Source organism: Geotrypetes seraphini, chromosome 8, assembly GCF_902459505.1.
Source record: "Geotrypetes seraphini chromosome 8, aGeoSer1.1, whole genome shotgun sequence".
NCBI classification, from domain to species: domain Eukaryota; kingdom Metazoa; phylum Chordata; class Amphibia; order Gymnophiona; family Dermophiidae; genus Geotrypetes; species Geotrypetes seraphini.
In genome coordinates this window covers 86,702,502-86,722,132 of record NC_047091.1, presented here as the reverse complement: position 1 = coordinate 86,722,132, position 19,631 = coordinate 86,702,502, and the positions used below count along the sequence as shown (strand labels likewise).

The window sequence follows — 19,631 nt, the reverse complement described above, 5'->3', positions numbered from 1 at the left end:
ATCGTGCCGGCCTTGCTCCACTCTGACGGCGCGAGCGTTTAAGAGCCGCTGTCTGCTGTGGGAGTCCATGTTCAAGATGGAAGCTTCGTTGGATCCTTCAGCTTCGACATCAACTGGTGCTTCGACTCCGTCGGCAAAGCCATCTGCCTCCCCGGCTGCTTCGGGCCTTCTGAAACCGGCCTCGTTCACGCCGGTTTCGGCCTCGACCTCGGTCTCCTCGGAACAGGTATCGACCCCTACAGTTCCACCAGTGGTGCTTAAAGTGCCGAAGGCTGGCAAGCAGAAGCACGCGGCACCGAAAGAACGCGGAGACCTTGCGGAAGGGCCCCCTTTTGGTGCGGATCTCTCCATATCGGCTTCGTTGCGGTCCATTCTGGAGGCTCAGTTTGTGGAACTCATGACCACCATGGGACCCCGGCTGATTGCCTCGATCCAGGGTGACCTCCCAGTTCCGGCTCCGAGGGGCGGGCCGCCCCTCCTCCTCCACCGCGCCGCTCGACCTCGTTACTCGGCGAGGAGGAGCAGCGGGCGGTGTCCGGTTCCTCGAGGGTCCTCGGGTAGTGCCATGCCTCCCTTTGAACCGATTCCCTCGAGTAAGGCCTCCCTTAGTGATATGCCTCCCTTGGAGCCTATTCCCTCGAGGAAAGCTTCCCTTAGCGACTTGCCTCCCTTGGAACCTATTACCCCGCCCCATGACACAGTGTGGCGTCCACCTTCGAGGCCTCCCAGTCCTGGGCATAGCAGGAAGCAGGACGAGTTCTTCCGAACCCCCTATCAAGCCTGGGCGGCTTCTGGGGAGGCACCGACTCTTCCGCCTCTCCGATCGACGGCCTCGAGTCCTATCTGCTCCTTGGAGGCTTCTGGGGACCAGTATTCTCACAGAAGGGCTCGATCCCCTTCCAGGCATCGAGAGGGCCATCGATCCAGACACTCTTCGAGGCATTCCTCTCGGCACTCGACCGTCTCGCCTCAGAAGAAATTGCCTCGGATGGGGTATTCTGCTTCGGCTGGGTCTCCTCCTCCGGGCCCGGAGTTTGAGGACCCCGAGGTGTTTTACTCGCCCTGTTGCTCACAGGCTTCTGTGGAGCCCGAAGCCTCGACTTCTTCTAGTCCTTCTCGAAGACCGGCGCTGGCGGACCAACTGTCCTTTTCCTTGTTTCTCAGGCAGATGGCGGATGACATGGACATTACCCTCGATGCTGGGTCTCGATACTCCAAGGAGTACCTCGATACCATGCACTTGCCTCGTCCTCCGGCCGAGTCCTTACGCCTGCCTCTGCACAATCTCCTCGACCAGACCTTCATGAGGTGCTTTGAGTCTCCTTACTCTATCCCTGCGGTCCCTGGAAAATTGGATGCTCGGTACCGCACGGTGCATCATAAGGACTTCGAGGGACCTCAGCTTTCTCATCAGTCCCTCCTGGTCGAATCCTCGCTCAAGCGGTCTCATCCTGGCCAGGTGTATGCTTCGGTGCCTCCGGGCCGCGAGGGCAGGACCATGGATAAGTTTGGATGACGCATCTTATCAGAATTCTATGATGGCGTCCCGAGTCCTGAATTATAATTTCCACTTTGCCACCTACTTGGAATTTTTTCTGCCTGTGCTTCGGAAATTCACGCCCTACATCGAGTCCCAGGCTCGGTTTGAGTTTGAGGAGGTGGTTGCTTCGCTGTCCCAGCTTCGTCTTCAGTTGATGCAATCTGCCTATGATGCTTTCGAGCTCTCGGCCCGAGCAGCAGCCTGCTCTGTGGCGATGCGCCGTTTGGCCTGGTTGCGGACCATTGACATGGACCCGAATCTTCAGGACCACCTGGCAAACGTCCCGTGTGCTGGGGCGGATCTTTTTGACGAATCCATCGAGACTGTCACGAAGAAATTGTCGGATCATGAAAAGTCCTTCCAGTCCATTCTTAGGCCGAAGCCTAAGCCTCAGCAGTCTTGACCCTCTCGACCGCCATTGATCTATCAGCAGCGTTATCAGCCAAGGCAAGCTCCTCCTGCGAGGCAACCTGTGAAGCGGCAGCCTCCTCAGGAGGCTCAGCAAAAGTCTCAGCCGTCTGCTGTCCCTAAGGCTCCTCAGCCTTTTTGACTGTCTCGTCGAGGGCGTAACCAGTCTCGTTCTGCCTCCCCCTGTTTTTCCCATCGGAGGGCGCCCCCATCATTTTTATCATCGCTGGGAGGCCGTAACCACCGACCTCTGGGTCCTTACTATCATCATGGAAGGATACTCTCTTCAATTCCATCGGGTCCCTCCGGACCACCTTCCAAGAGAGTATCCTTCCAACTTGACACAGACCGCCCTTCTTCTTCAGGAAGCACAGGCTTTGCTCCGGCTCCGGGCTATCGAGCCGGTACCGGTGGACCAACACAACCAGAGGTTTTACTCCCAGTACTTCCTTGTTCCGAAGAAGACGGGCGACCTGCGACCCATTTTGGACCTCAGGGTCCTCAACAAATTCCTAGTCAAAGAGAGGTTTCGCATGCTGACACTTGCTTCTCTCTACCCCCTCCTCGAGCAGAACGACTGGTTATGCTCTCTGGATCTCAAGGAGGCCTACACTCACATTCCCATTCATCCGGCCTCTCGCAAATTCCTCAGATTTTGGGTGGGACGTCTGCATCTGCAGTATCGAGTGCTTCCATTCGGTCTGTCTTCGTCTCCCAGAGTCTTCACGAAGTGTCTGGTAGTGGTGGCTGCTGCACTCCGGAACCAGGGTCTTCAGGTATTTCCCTACCTCGACGACTGGCTCATCAATGCTCCCTCGGCATCGGGGGTCATCTCGGCGACCTTGTCCACGATTCTGTTCCTGCAGAGTTTGGGATTCGAGATCAACTTTCCCAAATCTCATCTACAGCCTACACAGTCGCTCCCCTTCATCGGGGCGGTCCTGGATACCATACGTCTCAGAGCATTCCTTCCTCCTCAGCGCATGGATGCTCTTCTTCATCTCTGCCAGTCTGTGTCTTCTCGCCAGTCCATCTCAGCGAGACACATGATGGTCCTCCTGGGCCACATGGCCTCTACAGTTCATGTGACGCCGTTAGCCAGACTCCATCTCAGAATTCCTCAGTGGACCCTGGCATCTCAGTGGACTCAGGTGTCGGATCCGTTGACTCGACACATCATCGTCACTCCTGCTCTTCGGCAGTCTCTACTTTGGTGGATGACCTCTTCGAATCTATCCAGAGGTTTGCTGTTTCACTCTCCTCTCCACCAGAAGGTCCTCACAACCGATTCCTCGACCTATGCCTGGGGAGCGCATCTGAATGGGCTTCGCACTCAGGGATTCTGGACCAGTGCGGACCGACTCCATCAAATCAATCTTCTGGAGCTCAGAGCCATCTTCAATGCTCTTCAGGCATTTCAACATCTGCTTCACGACATGGTGGTCCTGATTCGCACAGACAATCATGTGGCCATGTATTATGTCAACAAGCAGGGGGGCACGGGCTCGCCCTCGCTCTGCCAGGAAGCTCTCAGAGTCTGGGATTGGGCGGTTCGCCACAACGCCTTCCTCAAAGCTGTCTACATTCAGGGGAAGGACAATGTCTTGGCGGACAACTTGAGTCGTCTAATCCAGCCTCACGAATGGACGCTCCATTCCACACCCCTTCATCAGATCTTTGCTCAGTGGGGGACGCCTCAGATAGACCTCTTTGCGGCTCCCCACAATTTCAAGCTGCCTCAATTTTGCTCCAGGATCTATTCTCCTCATCGCCTCGAGGCAGATGCTTTTCTGCTGGATTGGGGGAATCACTTTCTGTATGCGTTTCCTCCATTTCCTCTCATACAAAAGACTCTGGTCAAGCTGAGGTCCGACCGCGCCACCATGATTCTGATTGCTCCTCGGTGGCCCCGTCAACCTTGGTTCTCCCTTCTACTTCAACTCAGCAGCAAGGAGCCATTTCTCCTTCCAGTGTTTCCTTCACTGCTTACTCAGCATCAGGGATCACTACTTCATCCCAACCTGCAATCTCTCCACCTGACAGCTTGGTTCCTCTCAACGTAACTCCTCACCAGTTTTCCCAGGCGGTGAGGGATGTCTTGGAGGCTTCCAGGAAGCCTGCTACTCGTCAATGCTACTCCCAAAAATGGACTAGATTTTCTTCATAGTGTATTTCCAATTCTAAGGAGCCTCAGCGAGCCTCCCTATCCTCTGTGTTGGACTATCTTCTACACTTGTCTCAGTCTGGTCTCGTCGACCTCTATTCGAGTCCACCTGAGCGCTATTGCGGCTTTCCATCAGCCTCTGCAAGGGAAACCTTTCTCTGCTCATCCTGTGGTTTCCAGATTTATGAAAGGACTTTTTCATGTCAATCCTCCTCTCAAACCGCCTCCAGTGGTTTGGGATCTCAGTGTTGTCCTTTCTCAGCTTATGAAACCTCCTTTTGAGCCTCTGAGAAAGGCTCCACTAAAGTTTCTCACTTGGAAAGTGGTTTTTCTGGTGGCCCTCGCATCTGCTCGCAGGGTCAGTGAGCTTCAGGCCTTGATGGCGGACACACCTTTCACAGTATTCCATCATGACAAGGTGGTCCTCCGCACTCATCCAAAATTCCTACCTAAAGTGGTCTCTGAATTTCATCTCAACCAATCCATTGTACTTCCAGTGTTTTTTCCAAAGCCTCATTCTCATCCTGGAGAATCAGCTCTACACACTCTGGACTGTAAACGTGCTTTGGATTTCTACTTGGATCGCACCAAACCACACAGAACTGCTCCTCAACTTTTCGTCTCCTTTGATCCAAACAAGTTGGGACGACCTGTATCGAAGCGCACCATCTCCAACTGGATGGCAGCTAGTATCTCTTTCTGCTATGCCCAGGCTGGATTACCCCTTCCCTGTAGGGTCACAGCCCATAGGGTCAGAGCAATGGCAACCTCTGTAGCCTTCCTCAGATCGACACCGATTGAGGAGATTTGTAAGGCTGTCACTTGGTCCTCGGTTCATACATTCACCTCTCATTATTGTCTGGATACTTTCTCTAGAAGGGATGGACAGTTTGGCCAAACAGTGTTACAAAATTTGTTCTCCTAAGTTGCCAACTCTCCCACCATCCCATTGAGGTTAGCTTGGAGGTCACCCACTAGTGAGAATACCTGCCTGCTTGTCCTGGGATAAAGCAATGTTACTTACCGTAACAGTTGTTATCCAGGGACAGCAGGCAGCTATTCTCACGTCCCACCCACCTCCCCTGGGTTGGCTTCTCTGCTAGCTACCTAAACTGAGAAGACATGCCCGGACCATCGGGCGGGAAGGCACTGGCGCATGCGCGGTGCGGGCATCTCGAAACTTCTGAGTTTCTTCAAGCAAGACATGCTTGTGAGACGTCCGTATCGGGGCTCTGTCGGATGACATCACCCACTAGTGAGAATAGCTGCCTGCTGTCCCTGGATAACAACTGTTACGGTAAGTAACATTGCTTTCTCCACGGTCGTAGAGCTCGGCACGGTTTTATAGGACTAAGATAAAATGGAACTCCAAAGGATGGTTGTGGGTTGAGATATGCAAATATCATCTGTAGTTAAATCTGGCTTTTACACCCTATGGAGACTTAAAGCGATTCGTAATCTGGTTGATAAAGAATCACTGTTAAAACTTTTTTACGCGTTGGGGAATGCGTGAAGGATTAGCTCCTGCTGCCTTCACTGAAAAATATCATTTTTTCTCTAGATTTCTCCCACTTTGGCGAGTATGAGAACTTGGATGTAAAACTGCAGATGTATTAGTTCATCCTCAGTTCGGATGACTATAGTGATAGAGTGTGGATTTATCTAGCTTTGCTTACGTGCCCGATCAGCGGCCTTCCACGAGGAGTGTTACGGCAACTCCTGCTGAGCAGCACATAGCCTCGCCGATCCTGGATACTGAGTGCCCTGAAATTGGGTTGGTTCCCTCTTCAGGGGACCCACTGCAAGAAATGTATCTCTGGATGAAGGACATAAGGAAGGATCTTAAGGCTGTGTGCATGGAGGTGACCTCGTTGGGACTTGGGAGCTAAATTGAAAGCTGAGATCCATGAGCTGGGGACCTGCATAGAGGAAGCAGAGCATTGACTGGAAAGCCAGGCTGAATTTGAGGCCACAGATCAACATTTAACTGATCTTTGGGACAATTATACTATCTTGCAAGATAAGTTGGAAGATTTAGAAAACCGTAGTAGGTATCATAATCATAATTCCGGGGCTTACCTGACACCTCAATTTACAAAGATTGTGAGCACTTTGTTCAACAAATAGCTATTTCCTTGTTTCAAGAGGATGCCAGTACTATTCAGCTTCATCGGGCCCATCGTGCTCTGGGTGCACCTACCAACAACAGACCTAAATAGCCTGTTTTACCAGTTATAAAATCAAAGATTGCCTGGTGCTATTCACAAACTGGACAGTTTTACTTGGAACTCCTATACAATAGAAATATACCAAATTCTTTCTAGCACTACTTTGTGACGGCAAGCAATTTTCAGCTTGTTACGAGGCACCTGCGGAAGCAGAACCTACACTACAAGTGGCACCATCCCTTTGCCCTGATGTTTTATAAGGAGGGCAAATTATCAGATTCGCGGAGGCTTAGAGGGGACATGATAGAGACTTACAAGATCATGAAAGGCATAGAGAAAGTGGAGAGGGACAGATTCTTCAAACTTTCAAAAACTACAAGAACGAGAGGGCATTCAGAAAAATTAAGAGGGGACAAATTCAGAACCAATGCTAGGAAGTTATTCTTCATCCAAAAGGCGGTGGACCACCTGGAATGCACTCCCAGAGGGTGTGATAAGACAGAGTATGATATTGGGGTTCAAGAAGGGATTAGATGATTTCCTGAAGGAAAAGGGGATAGACGGGTATAGATAGAGGATTACTATACAGATTCTGGACCTGATAGGCCGCCGTGTGAGCGGACTGCTGGGCATGATGAACCTCTGGTCTGACCCAGCAGAGGCACTGCTTATGTTCTTATGTTCAGGAAGCACAGGACCTTTTTCCACAGGATGGCTCAGTTGGAGGGCAGGGAGAGATGGTGCATGGGGAGAGAGAAAGAAATGTTGAATGCCATAATGGAAGGGCGGAAGGGAAAGATACTGCAAGGAGGGGAATAGAGAGGTTTGACCCAGTGCACAAGACAGAGAGAGATAGTAGACAGTGGGAAAGAAACAAACATTGGATATGGCAGTGGAAAATAGAAAAAAATAATTTTATTTTCCCTTTTGTGATTACAACATGTTAAATTTGAAATGTGCATCCTGTCAGAGCTGGTGTTAGCAAGCATGAGCTAGGACCTAACAGAGAGAGGAGAAGTCTTTTTTGTTTATTTTATATCTACCACAGCACTGACGGGGGTGGGGGGGGAGTGGGTTGGAGAGGGTTAAAGGGGGTGGAAAGGCTACAAAATAAACCTGCCAGGATATTTGAAAAAAATGCCCAATTGGGTAGGAAAAGCGAATTGAATCGAAAAAAATATATTCAATAGGCCAAATCGAATCGAAAAATGTTTCCTTGAATTGGGCAGCACTACTGTTTAGATGAGCCGCCCTACAAAACCTTTATGCATAACAGTGACCCAGAACTTTCACATCTGTCACCTGAAGCCAGTACACATGGGGTGATCTACAGCTAGGGATTCATCAGGAATTGTGCCTGCAATCTTCACTTCTCTCCAGAGAAAGTGTTGCTTACTTGTAATTTATTTTTTTTATAGTAATTTGGGAAATGCAGACACACTTATCCTACCTACTATCCCCCCTAAACTTGCACAACTGATGTTTTGTCCTTCTGATTAGCTAAAATACAGAGGAGAGGAGGGAACTCCTTGCATGCCCAGTCAAGTTTTCCTGATTGCTTGCATGCCAGAGCTCTCCTCAGTCAGATGATGTCACCAGGAAGTGTGACTACATTTCTCTGCTTTCTACAGAGAACACTGCTACAGGTAAGCAACTACACTTTGTGTGCATATTGCTGTCAATCTTATTAGCTTCAGAACATCTGTGTCTATGGGGACATAGTGCATACAAGGCTCTGGGAGACATGGGACCCATGCATTCCTTCAGTAATTTGATGTCTACCTTGTTTTGTTTCTCTTCTGTAGTGTATGTGGTCATCGTGATATTCTGTCTGGCTGCCTCCGTCGGGCTATATAGCTGCTTTTCTCCATTTGTACGAAGACTACCCTTTGGAAAATGCAGGTATACACACAGGACACCCAGTTGTAGTTTTCAGTAGTTGTCTGAAAATGACCCATCTTTTTACAGAGTAAAAGAACGTACAGGGATCAAACTGCATGTCTTTACTTGTGAAGAAGAGGGGAGGGGGAATTACCATGTGTACCTTTTTGTATTTTCAAAACTATGCATATTAGTTTTTGTGAAAAAGATACCCATAAAAAAAAGTTGTATGTGCAAATCTTCATGGGTACCTATTCTGTGAAAGGCTTCTTATTTGGCACACTACACCTTCCTTCATAATTTTGAAAATTTCCTCCTAAGTTAGGAGGGCGCTCAGTACAAATTTGCCTTACTCCATTCTTCCACATTCGTCATATCCTTTAGTCTCCTATTATTATTCTTTTGCCACATTGAGGACAAATTTTATACCAGATACATAATTGAAAAGCCCATGAATACTTTTTACTCATGGTTTTTGCATTTGTTTTTGAACAGCAAAACATTGCATACTTTCAGTTTGCAAACTTGACGGAAGAACATGTAAAACAATACAATATAAAAATGTGTATTCCACTACATTGTCAAAACACATTAGTGCGTATTACAATAAAGTTAAATAGAAGGAAGCAAATATTCACAATCGATGGGTGTCTACTGTTTCTGCAGGTACTTTTTCCTGACTAAATATGTCTGTGTATGGTGTTAAAATCACCACTTTAATCCTGCCCTTGGGTATGGCTCCAATGAATGCAAATGAAACTGAACTGCATGCTGTTAGAATCCCTGCCCTGAGCCCACTCCTGAATATGTCTTCACTAAATGCAAGTAAAACATTGGTGTTGCAATCCATGCCCCGTTGGCATAGCCATTGGTGGGAAGCGACCCACCAACTTTGGGCTCAGACCCACGCAGAAGCTGTGCACCCATACTGTAGCTGGAGGGATACCCAAGCCCTACCAGCTGAAGACTACCTCTGATCCATTGAAGGCACTCATAATGTCATTCTGCCAAGCTCAGCAGTTGACATTACTCAATCTGAACCAGCATCTAGGATATGCTCAGTTTTTGCACATACATAGGAACACCATGCGGTAGGTGCTGACTCAGGCTCAGGAAAGCCAGTTGCCTAGCTTAGCAACATGGCATTCTAAATACCTTTGGAGGAAAGTGGAAGAGATCTTCAGCCTTTGCAATCAGCAGTCTTCTGTGAGGTCGAGTCCCTGCTTGTGCCTCGAGCTGAAGCTTAATACTCTATGCAAGGAGTGGAGTCTTTGCGAGTGTCTGGTCTGGCATCTACACACTCACTACAGTTTTTTAATTGAGGAAGTATATGGGTCGTTGTACGTATGACACGTATGAGCTTACCTCACGAGCGGCAGCCATGTCGGTGGCTATGAGACGCCTTGCCTGGCTCCATGTCTCTGAAGTTGATGTCAACCACCAAGATCATTTAGCTAGCGCTCCATGTCTTGGGGGATGAACTTTTCGAACCATCAATGGACACTGCTACTCAAAATTTGTCTGCCCATGAGACCAGGTGGGACACATTGGTCAAACCAAAGAAAAAGCCTCAACCACCTCATGCTTTCAGGCCTACTTCTTCTTACCAATGCAGGTTTACTGCTAAGCCTGCTCCTTCTCAATCTAGGAAGCAAAAGCAGCAATCAGCAACAGGCTGCTCAACAAAAACCTACACAGCCTTTTTGACGTGTTCCTCAGAAGCATAGCCACTGTTCTCATTTTCAAATCTCTGCCTCAGCCGATCAGAGGACGGCTTCAATATTACATCAACTGGTGGGAACTCATCACTACAGATCTCTGGGTTCTAGACATCATTTATCATGGGTATGCTCTCCATTTTCATACCCTACCTCCGGATCATCCTCCAAGACCCTGCACAGTCTTCTCTTCTCATTCAGGAGATTCAATCCATCCTTCTTCTGAATGCCATTGAAGAAGTTCCTTTATCTCAGCAGAATCAGTGATTCTACTCCTGATATTTTTAATTCCGAAGAAGACAGGAGGTATATGATCCATTCTAGATTTCAGAGATCTCAACAAATTTCTAGTTAAAGAAAAATTTTGGATGCTCACCCTTGCCCTTTTTTATCCACTTCTGGATCAGAAGAACGACTGGCTATTCTCTCTGGATCTCAAAGAAGCCTACACGCATATACCAATTCAAAAGGCTTTCCGCAAATACCTTTGTTTTCAAGTGAATGGACATCACTATCAATGCAAGGTCCTTCCTTTCGGCCTAGCATCTTCTCCCAGAGTCTTCACGAAGTGCCTGATTGTTGTGGCGCATATCTTTGATCCCACGGTCTTCAAGTCTTTCCTTACCTGGACGACTGGTTGATCCTAGCTGTCTCACCGCAGGAGGTGGTTCTAGCAACATCTCAGAATATTTCCTTCCTTTAAGCTTTGGGATTCGAAATCAATTTCCCCAAGTCTCATCTAATTCCAACTCAACGTCTTCAGTTCATTGGGGCTATCCTTGATACTACTCTCATGAGAACGTTTCTCCCTCCATATTGCCTGAACAGTCTTCTCATCCTCTGTCAACAGATGTTGAAGGTTCGCACCATATCGGCGAAATGCATGATGGTTCTCCTAGGCCAGGGGTAGGCAATTCCGGTCCTCGAGAGCCGAAGCCAGGTCAGGTTTTCAGGATATCCACAATAAATATACATGAGATAGATTTGCATCTCAAGGAGGCAGTGCATGCAAATCCATCTCATACATGTTCATTGTAGATATCCTGAAAACCTGACCTGGCTCCGGCTCTCAAGGACCGGAATTGCCTACCCCTGTCCTAGGCCATATGGTTTCCACCGTTCATGTAACACCACTGGCAAGGCTGCATCTTCGCATTCAGCAGTGGACCCTCGCTCCTCAATGGTCTCAAGTGACAGATCGTCACATCATCTCTTCAAAGCTTTTCAACACCTCTTGAATCCTCAAGTCCTCCTCCTTCGCACAATCAAGTAGCAATGTACTACATAAACAAGCAAGATGGCACAGGCTTTCTCCTGTTATGTCAGGAAGCTCAGAAAATCTGGCTTTGGGCGATAGCTCGTAATCTTTTCTTAAAGGCTTTCTTAAGGGGAGAAGAATTCCCTGGCAGACAACCTCAGCAGAATTCTTCAGCCTCACGAATGAACTCTCAACTCTGCGACTCTCCATTCCATCTTCGCTCAATGGGGCACTCCTCGGGTGGACTTATTTGCGACCCATCACAATCACAAGTTGCCCCAATTTTGCTTCAGACTTTATTCTCCTCACCGTCTGGAAGCCGATGCGTTTCTCCTGGATTCGACGGGCCTGTTTCTATATGCATTCCCTCCAACTCCTGTCCTGTTAAAGACTGTTCAAACTCAAACGAGAGTCAGCCACCATGATTCTCATTGCTCCTCAGTAGCCCAGGTGGCATTGGTTCTCCCTTCTACTTCAGCTCAGCACCAGGGAGCCAGTTCCTCTACCAATCTTTCCTACTTGCTTACTCAGAAACAAGGATCACTTCTACAACCCAACCTGCAATCTTTACACCTGACAGTTTGGTTTCTCTTGGGCTGGACCCATATGAATTACATCTCTCTCAGCCTGTCTGCAATATTATTGACACCTCCAGGAAGCCAGCCACGCAACAATGTTATAAACAAAAGTGGACTAGATTTTCTTCCTGGTGTCTTCTTCATCATCATGATCCAACTTCCTTATCACTTGCCCCCTCACCACTGATGTTGGATTATCTACTTCAACTGTCTGACTCTGGACTCAAATCCACATCTATTAGAGTCTATCTCAGTTCTATAACAACTTTTCACCTGCCAGTAGAGGGCAAACCTCTTACTGTTCATCCTTTGGTCTCCAGATTCATGAAAAGACTTTCAATGTGAAACCACCTCTCATATCTCCTCCAGTAGTCTGGGTCCTTAATGTGGTTTTTTTCCAGGTTGATGAAGCCTCCATTTGAACCAATGGCTACAACTCATCTCAAGTTTTTCACCTGGAAAGTTGTTTTTCTCATTTCTCTCACCTCTGCCAGGAGGGTCAGTGAGTTGCAAGCGTTGTTGGTGGATCCACCCTTCACAGTGTTTCACCATGATAAGGTGATTCTATGCACACATCCAAAATTTCTTCCGAAAGTGGTGATGGAGTTTCATCTTAATCAGTCGATTGTTTTCCAGTTTTTTTCCCTAAGCGAGTCACTTTTCAAGTGTCGGTACCGGGATTCCGTCAATGATGTCACCCAATGTGAGAATATCTGCCTGCTGACCCTGGATAGCACCTGTTATGGTAAGTAACTGCTATATCTGCAGGTGTCATAGCGGCTGTGGCATGTGCATTTTCTTTTACATCTTTATGGGGAAGGCGTAAGTGACCACTGGGGAAGTGTGGAGAGTCATACCTTCATGAATCATCTGGTCAGTTTGGGTGCTTTTTTGGCCCTTTTTTGCTTTTAAAACATATCTAACTCCGAACATCTAAATGAGGCCCTAGACATCTTCAAAAACGTTTGATTATCCCTGCAAGATGTTCAAGTCCTAAGGCTGCCCTAATCCCACCCAAACACACCTCTAACATGCAAGATTTAGACGTACTGGAGGGAAAATGACTTGAAAATGTCTAAAAAGTCAGTTTTGAAAAGCGGTACTTGGAAGTTTTGGCAATTAAAAGTCTAAGTGCTGGTTTATGCCATCTTTTGGACATTTTTCTTTTTTGAAAATGAGCCTCATATTTTTACGACTCACCTATCTCCCCATGGTCCTGCATGCATGTATAGCATGGCTTCTAAAGGAGGTGGGAAGTTTTCCCACTCCGGGCTCCATTGGATGACATCACTTATTTGTGAGAATGTGTCCTACGGTCCCTGGAGAATATCTGCTACAGGTGAGTAACTTCACTATCCCTGCCCTGAGCACATCCCTGGACATGCCTCCACTGAAAAAAGGTTTAAGTAGAATGCATGATGTTGCAATTCATGCTGTAAGACTGCTCCTGGATGGCCAGTAAAATATAAATCCATTTGAAAATTGACCCATCTGTGCTCATATGTATGTCCAGGATATGTTGTGTGGTCTTTTTTCAGTTGTCCCTGCTGTATTCATTTTTCAGTGTATCTTAGGGATGCTGTTTTCTCCCTGAGAAGTCTTTTCATCTTGTGGATATATCAGTATGGTGCCAGAAATATTTTGTGTAGTAATCAACTCAGAGGTCCTCCATTGCTTCTACGTTCTTAATGTAGAATTAGCTCAGAAGATGGAATTTAAAAATAGGTAGTTATTTCTGCTCTTGGAATAAGATAGAAATTGATTTGAGAAAGGTCAGTCTTTGATTAGACGCTTTTTATCTGATATTCAAAGTGATTTAAGTGGACAGGAGAAGCTCCTGCTCATTTAAATCGCTCATGGCTGGCCAGCCACTAATATTCAGCAGCACTTATCTGGCTGTATGATTGAATATCTGCTCTGACCAGTGATCAAAAAGATGGGCAGGTTAGGGAGGATGAGGAGGAGTTGGCAGTTAGCAATATTCAGTGCTGGTACCTGCACTGCTAAGTGGGTGAATTTAGGACTTATCTATGCAGGAGGGTGGGGTTGGGGGATGAGGAGGGCTTTTGCGTAGTTAGGGGTATCAAAGGGCCTCTGCATTTTTGGTTATGTGGAGTTTGGCCGATATGCAGCTGGGGCCCCCATAAGACAGTTATGCGGACCCTGGCTGAATATCATCCAGGACTCACATAATCTCTGGCAGTCAGCACTGAAATAATTAACCCTTCTTATTTAATGCCAGTGCCTGCACAAAGCCTGGTATTAAATATCTGGACTTTCGTAATGTAGCCAGCAACATTCATTGTTTTTAAAAAAAGACTCTGACCACCACCAGCTGAGTATTGTTCCCTTTTTATTCAATTTCTGCTTCACTTTTATCTTTAAACAAAATTGAGCTTATTGGGTCAGAGAGAACCCAGGAAGGGGATGCATGGGTTTGTTTGGGGGTTTTTTTTTTGTGATTTTTCATGGTTTGGAATGTTTCTGCATTGTCAAAAATTTAAAGTTGTTTCTTTAGCACTCTCCAGACCAGTAGAGGTTAATCTTTACAAATGGGTATATATCCAATCATGACCAGCAGGTGGAGACTGAAAACAAAACTGTGGGACAGTATATAATATATTCCCTTCTCTATTTACCTCAGTCTTCTTTCAGTCTCCAGCAGGTGTTGATGTGATCTGTACCCATCTCCCTTGGTAGGGCTGTTGGAATTTGTTTAGGGGGTTTATAGTCCCTGTTTTTGGCTGGACAGAGCTTGGGCGGGCCCTGTTTGGGGGTCCGTCCGACCTCGGGGGTGTCAAACCCGGCGGGTCTCGAGCAGGGTCCCTCCCCCCACTTCCTCCACCTCCCCACATTTTTTTAGAGGAGCCTCAGCAGTAAACCTTGCCCCCTAAATCAAGCAAGGCATATTGCTTCGAGAGCTTGTGGAGTCTGTTCTGTAAAAAAAAAAAATAAATCCTGAGGTAGTGCCGATCTGAAGGGTTGCTTCCCTGTCAGTTTACTGTTTTTTTACACTATTTTTTATCTAACTGGCACTTTGTTTCTAGCTAGGTCGCGTATGGAGCAATTGTGCCCTTCTCCGGGGGAGTGGGACACAATTAGGTCCAGCCGCGAGGCACTCGCGGCCGGACTGAACTCGGTAGTTTGGCCCGGTGAGGTGGTGGAGCTCCGTCGGCAGCGGCTGCAGGCGCCCAGAGCTCCCCGCCGATGGTGCCTTGCGAGTCGGCTGGGAGCAGTGGGGAAGCCCGGTCTTCCCCAACCGCCCACGGAGGGATTCCCCGAAGGATTCCCTGACAGCTGATGCCGACTTGCCTGTTTTAGTGGCTGGGACTGTTCAGGCTTCTCAGCCGCTACAGGCTATGGAGGGAGCATTTTTGGCGGGAAAGTCGCCATTTTCACAGTCTGGCCCCTCCATTTTGTCTTCCACCTCAGGTGACCTTCCCCCTGTATTGGAAAAACAGGGGCAGGTTTCTGCTGGGTCCCCTGCTGTGGCAGGGAGTCCCTTGGGACCCTCAGGGGGTTTTTCCCCTGATTTCTTTTTTTCTTTGTGCAGAGCCTATTTTCAGGCGGCTGGGGGTCCCGGATGCGCCCAGGGGGTTTCGGGGAGTGGGGTTTCCTCCGCGATCCCTACGGCTTTGCCCCTCTTGTCTGTTGTGGCGTCCCCTCCTCCTCCTCCCTTGTCCAAGCATCCGCGGGTGTCTTGGGACGAGGATTTATGGTCTGAGGAGCGTGTCGGTTTGGATGAGGACCTGGACCCTTTTGAGGATTTCCAGGACCCTCTCGAGGGGACGACCGCTGGCGGCGGGTTGTCGGGTTTCCCATCCTCCGGCGAAGAGGCGTCCGTGGTGCGCCTTTTTCAGAGAGATGAGCTACCGGACCTGATTCAACAGGTTTCTTTGGTGTTGCGTTTTGAGGATGTGCCGCCGGAGACTCCGCATGTGGAGGACCCTGTGTTTCGGGGGATCCGTACCGTTTCCCGCTCTTTTCCCATGCATCAGGATATTCGGGATATTGTACTGGAACAGTGGAAAACGCCGGAGGCGCCGTTTCGTTTGGCGCGCGTCATGGCTCGTTTGTATCCCATCCCAGAGGGGGATCGGGCTACTTTAACATCGCCAGTCGTAGACGCGGTGGTCTCGGCGATTTCTAAGCGGCATACCATGCCTGTTGAGGGCGGCTCTGCCTTGCGGGACTCTGAGGAGCGCAAGTTGGAGAACATTCTTAAGCAAAATTTTCAGGTCTCTGCCTTTGGGGTCCAGGTGGCTATTTCAGGTCTCTGCCTTTGGAGTCCAGAGGGGGGCTGGTGGCTCGCGCCGTGTTTCGGTGGGCTGAGCGTGTCCTGGATCGGGAGTCTGATGACTGGTCTTTGGTGGATCAGGAGGTGGCGAAGATTGAGATGGCTGCCTCGTTCCTCTCAGATGCTCTTTATGACTTGGTGCGGATCTCGGCTAAGTCTATGGCCTTTGGCGTGGCCGCGCGGCGTATTTTGTGGCTGCGTGCTTGGTCGGCGGATGCTGCGTCCAAAGCTAAGCTTACTAAATTTCCCTTCCGGGGGTCTTTTTTGTTTGGGGAGGAATTAGATAAGTTGCTTCAGACTCTGACGGACTCAAAGGTGCCCCGTCTGCCTGAGGACCGTGCCCTCCCTGCGTCTTGGGGTGGCACTGCCCAGGGGCGTTTGCGGGAGTTTCGCAAGTATCGCCCTGGGCGTGGGGCTGCTTCTTTCCCGGCTCCAGGGTTTTCCCGGGGTCAGTTCTCCCAGCGCATATAGCCCTTTCGGGGGGCCCGTCGGGGGGCAGGGAATCCCTCCGCCGGTTCCCCCGCTTCCCGTCCTGCACAATGACTCCTTGCCGGCGCCCCCTTTGGTTCCGGTGGGGGCCCGGCTGCGCGACTTTTTCCCCAAATGGGCTGAGATCACGTCCGATCAGTGGGTCCTGGAGGTGGTGCAGGACGGTTATGCCCTGGAGTTCGCCCGCTCTCTGCCGGACCTTTTCCTAGCCTCTCCATGTCAGACTCCTTGGAAGACGCAGGCTTTTCGCCGGACCCTTCAGCGCTTGCTAGATCTCAAGGCAGTTGTTCCAGTGCCCCCTCCGGAGTGGGGCACCGGCAGGTACTCCATTTATTTTGTGGTGCCCAAGAAGGAGGGGACCTTTCGGCCCATCCTGGATTTGAAGGGGGTCAACAGGGCTCTCAAGATTCCCTCTTTTCGCATGGAAACTCTGCGGTCGGTCATTCTGGCGGTTCAGCCGGGGGAGTTTCTCACTTCTCTCGATCTGACGGAGGCCTACTTGCATGTTCCCATTCGGGCCTCTCATCAGCGCTTCCTTCGCTTTGCGATCTTGGGTCGGCACTATCAGTTCTGTGCGCTTCCCTTTGGTCTGGCCACGGCTCCCCGGACGTTCACCAAGGTGATGGTGGTCGTCGCGGCGGCCTTGCGCTCGGAGGGCATTCTGGTGCACCCCTACCTGGATGACTGGTTGATTCGGGCAAAGTCGTTGCAGGAGAGCTCCCGGGTTACGGCTCGGGTGGTGGAGTTTCTCCGGTCGCTGGGCTGGGTGGTCAACCTTTCCAAGAGTCGGTTGGTCCCGGCTCAGCATCTGGAGTACCTTGGGGTTCTGTTCGACACCTCCTTGGGGAAGGTCTTCCTTCCAGGGGCCTGGGTGAGCAAATTGTAATCTCAGATTCGCCTGCTTTTGGCGTCCCGGTGTCCTCGGGCGCGAGATTTCCTCCAAGTCTTGGGGTCGATGGCAGCGTCCCTGGACGTGGTGAGGTGGGCGCGGGCCCACATGCGTCCTCTTCAGTAAGCTCTGCTCCGGAGGTGGTCACCCCAGAGGCACGGTTTGGAGGTTCCTGTCCCCCTGCGAGGCGTGGCGCGCTGTAGTCTGCGTTGGTGGCTCCGGACCCCTCACCTGGTTCAGGGGGTGGGTCTGGATCTCCCGCAGTGGACGGTGCTCCTTACGGATGCGATTCTCCTCGGTTGGGGAGCTCAGTGTGTGGGTCACTCAGCTCAGGGCACCTGGTCCACGGAGGAGGCCTCCTGGTCGATCAACGTGTTGGAGACCAGAGCGGTCCGTCTGGCGCTGTTAGCTTTCCGCTCCCTTTGGTTGGGCAAGTCAGTCAGAGTCCTGTCGGACAATGCCGCGGCGGTGGCTTATGTCAATTGTCAGGGGGGCACCAGAAGCACTCAGGTGGCGCAGGAGGCGGCTCGGCTCATGCTTTGGGCGGAGTCCCATCTTCTGGACCTCTCGGCCTCTCACATAGCCGGGGTAGAAAATGTTCAGGCGGACTTCCTCAGTCGTCACTTCTTGGATCCAGGAGAGTGGTGTCTCGGCTCCGTGGCGTTTCAGTTGATAGTGCAGGCTTGGGGGCAGCCCCTGATGGACCTGATGGCCACGAGTGGCAGCGCCAAAGTGCCCCGCTTCTTCAGTCGTCGCAGGGACAGTCTGGCCGAGGGTCTGGATGCTCTGGTCCAACCGTGGCCAACGGAGGGACTGTTGTATGTGTTCCCTCCTTGGCCATTAGTGGGCAGAGTACTTCTTCACATTGTTCACCATCCGGGTCTGGTGGTTCTGGTGGCTCCGGATTGGCCTCGACGTCCGTGGTATGCGGATCTGGTGAGGCATCTGGTGGCGGATCCTCTGCCTCTCTTGGACGATCTTCTGACGCATGTTCGACCCGTCTCTCTTCTGTCTTACGGCTTGGCTCTTGAAAGGGGTCGCCTTAGTAAGAAGGGATATTCAGATAAGGTGATCTCTACGCTCTTGGGGTCCCGGAGGCTCTCTACCTCTCGGGCTTATGTGCGGGTTTGGCGTCTCTTTGAGGGGTGGTGCCGGGCGCGGGGAGTGGTCTCTTTTCGCGCTTCCCTGCCTACCATTATAGAGTTCTTGCAGGATGGCCTGGATAGAGGCCTGGCTTGGTCTTCTCTCCGGGTTCAACTTGCGGCCCTGTCGGCTTTTCGAGGGTTGGTGACAGGTCAGCGTTTGTCGGCCATTCCTGATGTGATTCGCTTTTTGCGGACGGCCAAGTTGCTCAGGCCTCCCCTACGGCTCTCTGTTCCCTCTTGGGATCTCAATCTGGTTCTTTCTGTTTTGGTGCGCCCGCCTTTCGAGCCGTTGGATGGCTGTTCTTTGAAGGACCTTACTCTGAAGGCGGTCTTTTTGGTGGCCATTACTTCCGCTAGGCGTGTTTCTGAGCTACAGGCTTTCTCTTGTAGGGCTCCCTTCTTGGAGTTTTCTAGGGAGCGGGTTGTCTTGCGGCCTGTTCCTTCCTTTTCTGCCGAAAGTAGTTTCTCCTTTTCATGTCAATCAATCGGTGGTCCTCCCAGTCTTGGGTAGTCGGGAGGGCTCTTCTGAGCAACGGCAGCTGCGCAAGTTGGATGTCGGTCGGGTCCTTCGCTCTTATGTGCAGCGGATCCTGGAAGTCCGGAAATCCGATCATCTCTTTGTCCTTCTGGCGGGTCTTCGTCGGGGGGCTGGCGCTTCTAAGGCTACTATTGCGCGCTGGATCAAGGAGACGATTGCTTCCGCTTATCTTCTGAGACAGAAGCCTGTTCCAGAGTTTCTCAAGGCTCATTCCACTCGGGGTCAGGCAGCTTCTTGGGCTGAGTCGTCGCTCATGCCTCCAGTGGATATTTGTAAGGCTGCGGTTTGGTCCTCCTTGCATTCCTTTGTTAGACATTATCGGGTAGATGTTCAGGCGCGTCGGGACGCGGTGTTCGGTGAGCGTGTTCTGGTATCGGCCCTGCGGGGGTCCCGCCCGTGAGAGGGACTGCTTTGGTACGTCCCATTTGTAAAGATTAACCTCTACTGGTCTGGAGAGTGCTAAAGAAGGAGAAATTAGGTTCTTACCTGCTAATTTACTTTCTTTTAGCTTCTCCAGACCAGTAGAGGTCCCCACCCTGTCTGTTGTTGTTATTGTTG

At 50.2% G+C, this 19,631-nt stretch overlaps 1 protein-coding gene across 2 annotated transcripts in view; it reads left to right on the top strand.

The window, feature by feature from the left end:
• Positions 1-19,631, top strand: part of SPPL2B (signal peptide peptidase like 2B) — a 139,082-nt gene that overhangs the window by 54,455 nt on the left and 64,996 nt on the right. For both annotated transcript variants that reach the window (XM_033955304.1, XM_033955305.1), the window contains exon 7: positions 8,086-8,182. In XM_033955304.1, the coding sequence (XP_033811195.1) occupies positions 8,086-8,182 (97 nt within the window). The remainder of the gene's footprint in view (positions 1-8,085; positions 8,183-19,631) is intronic.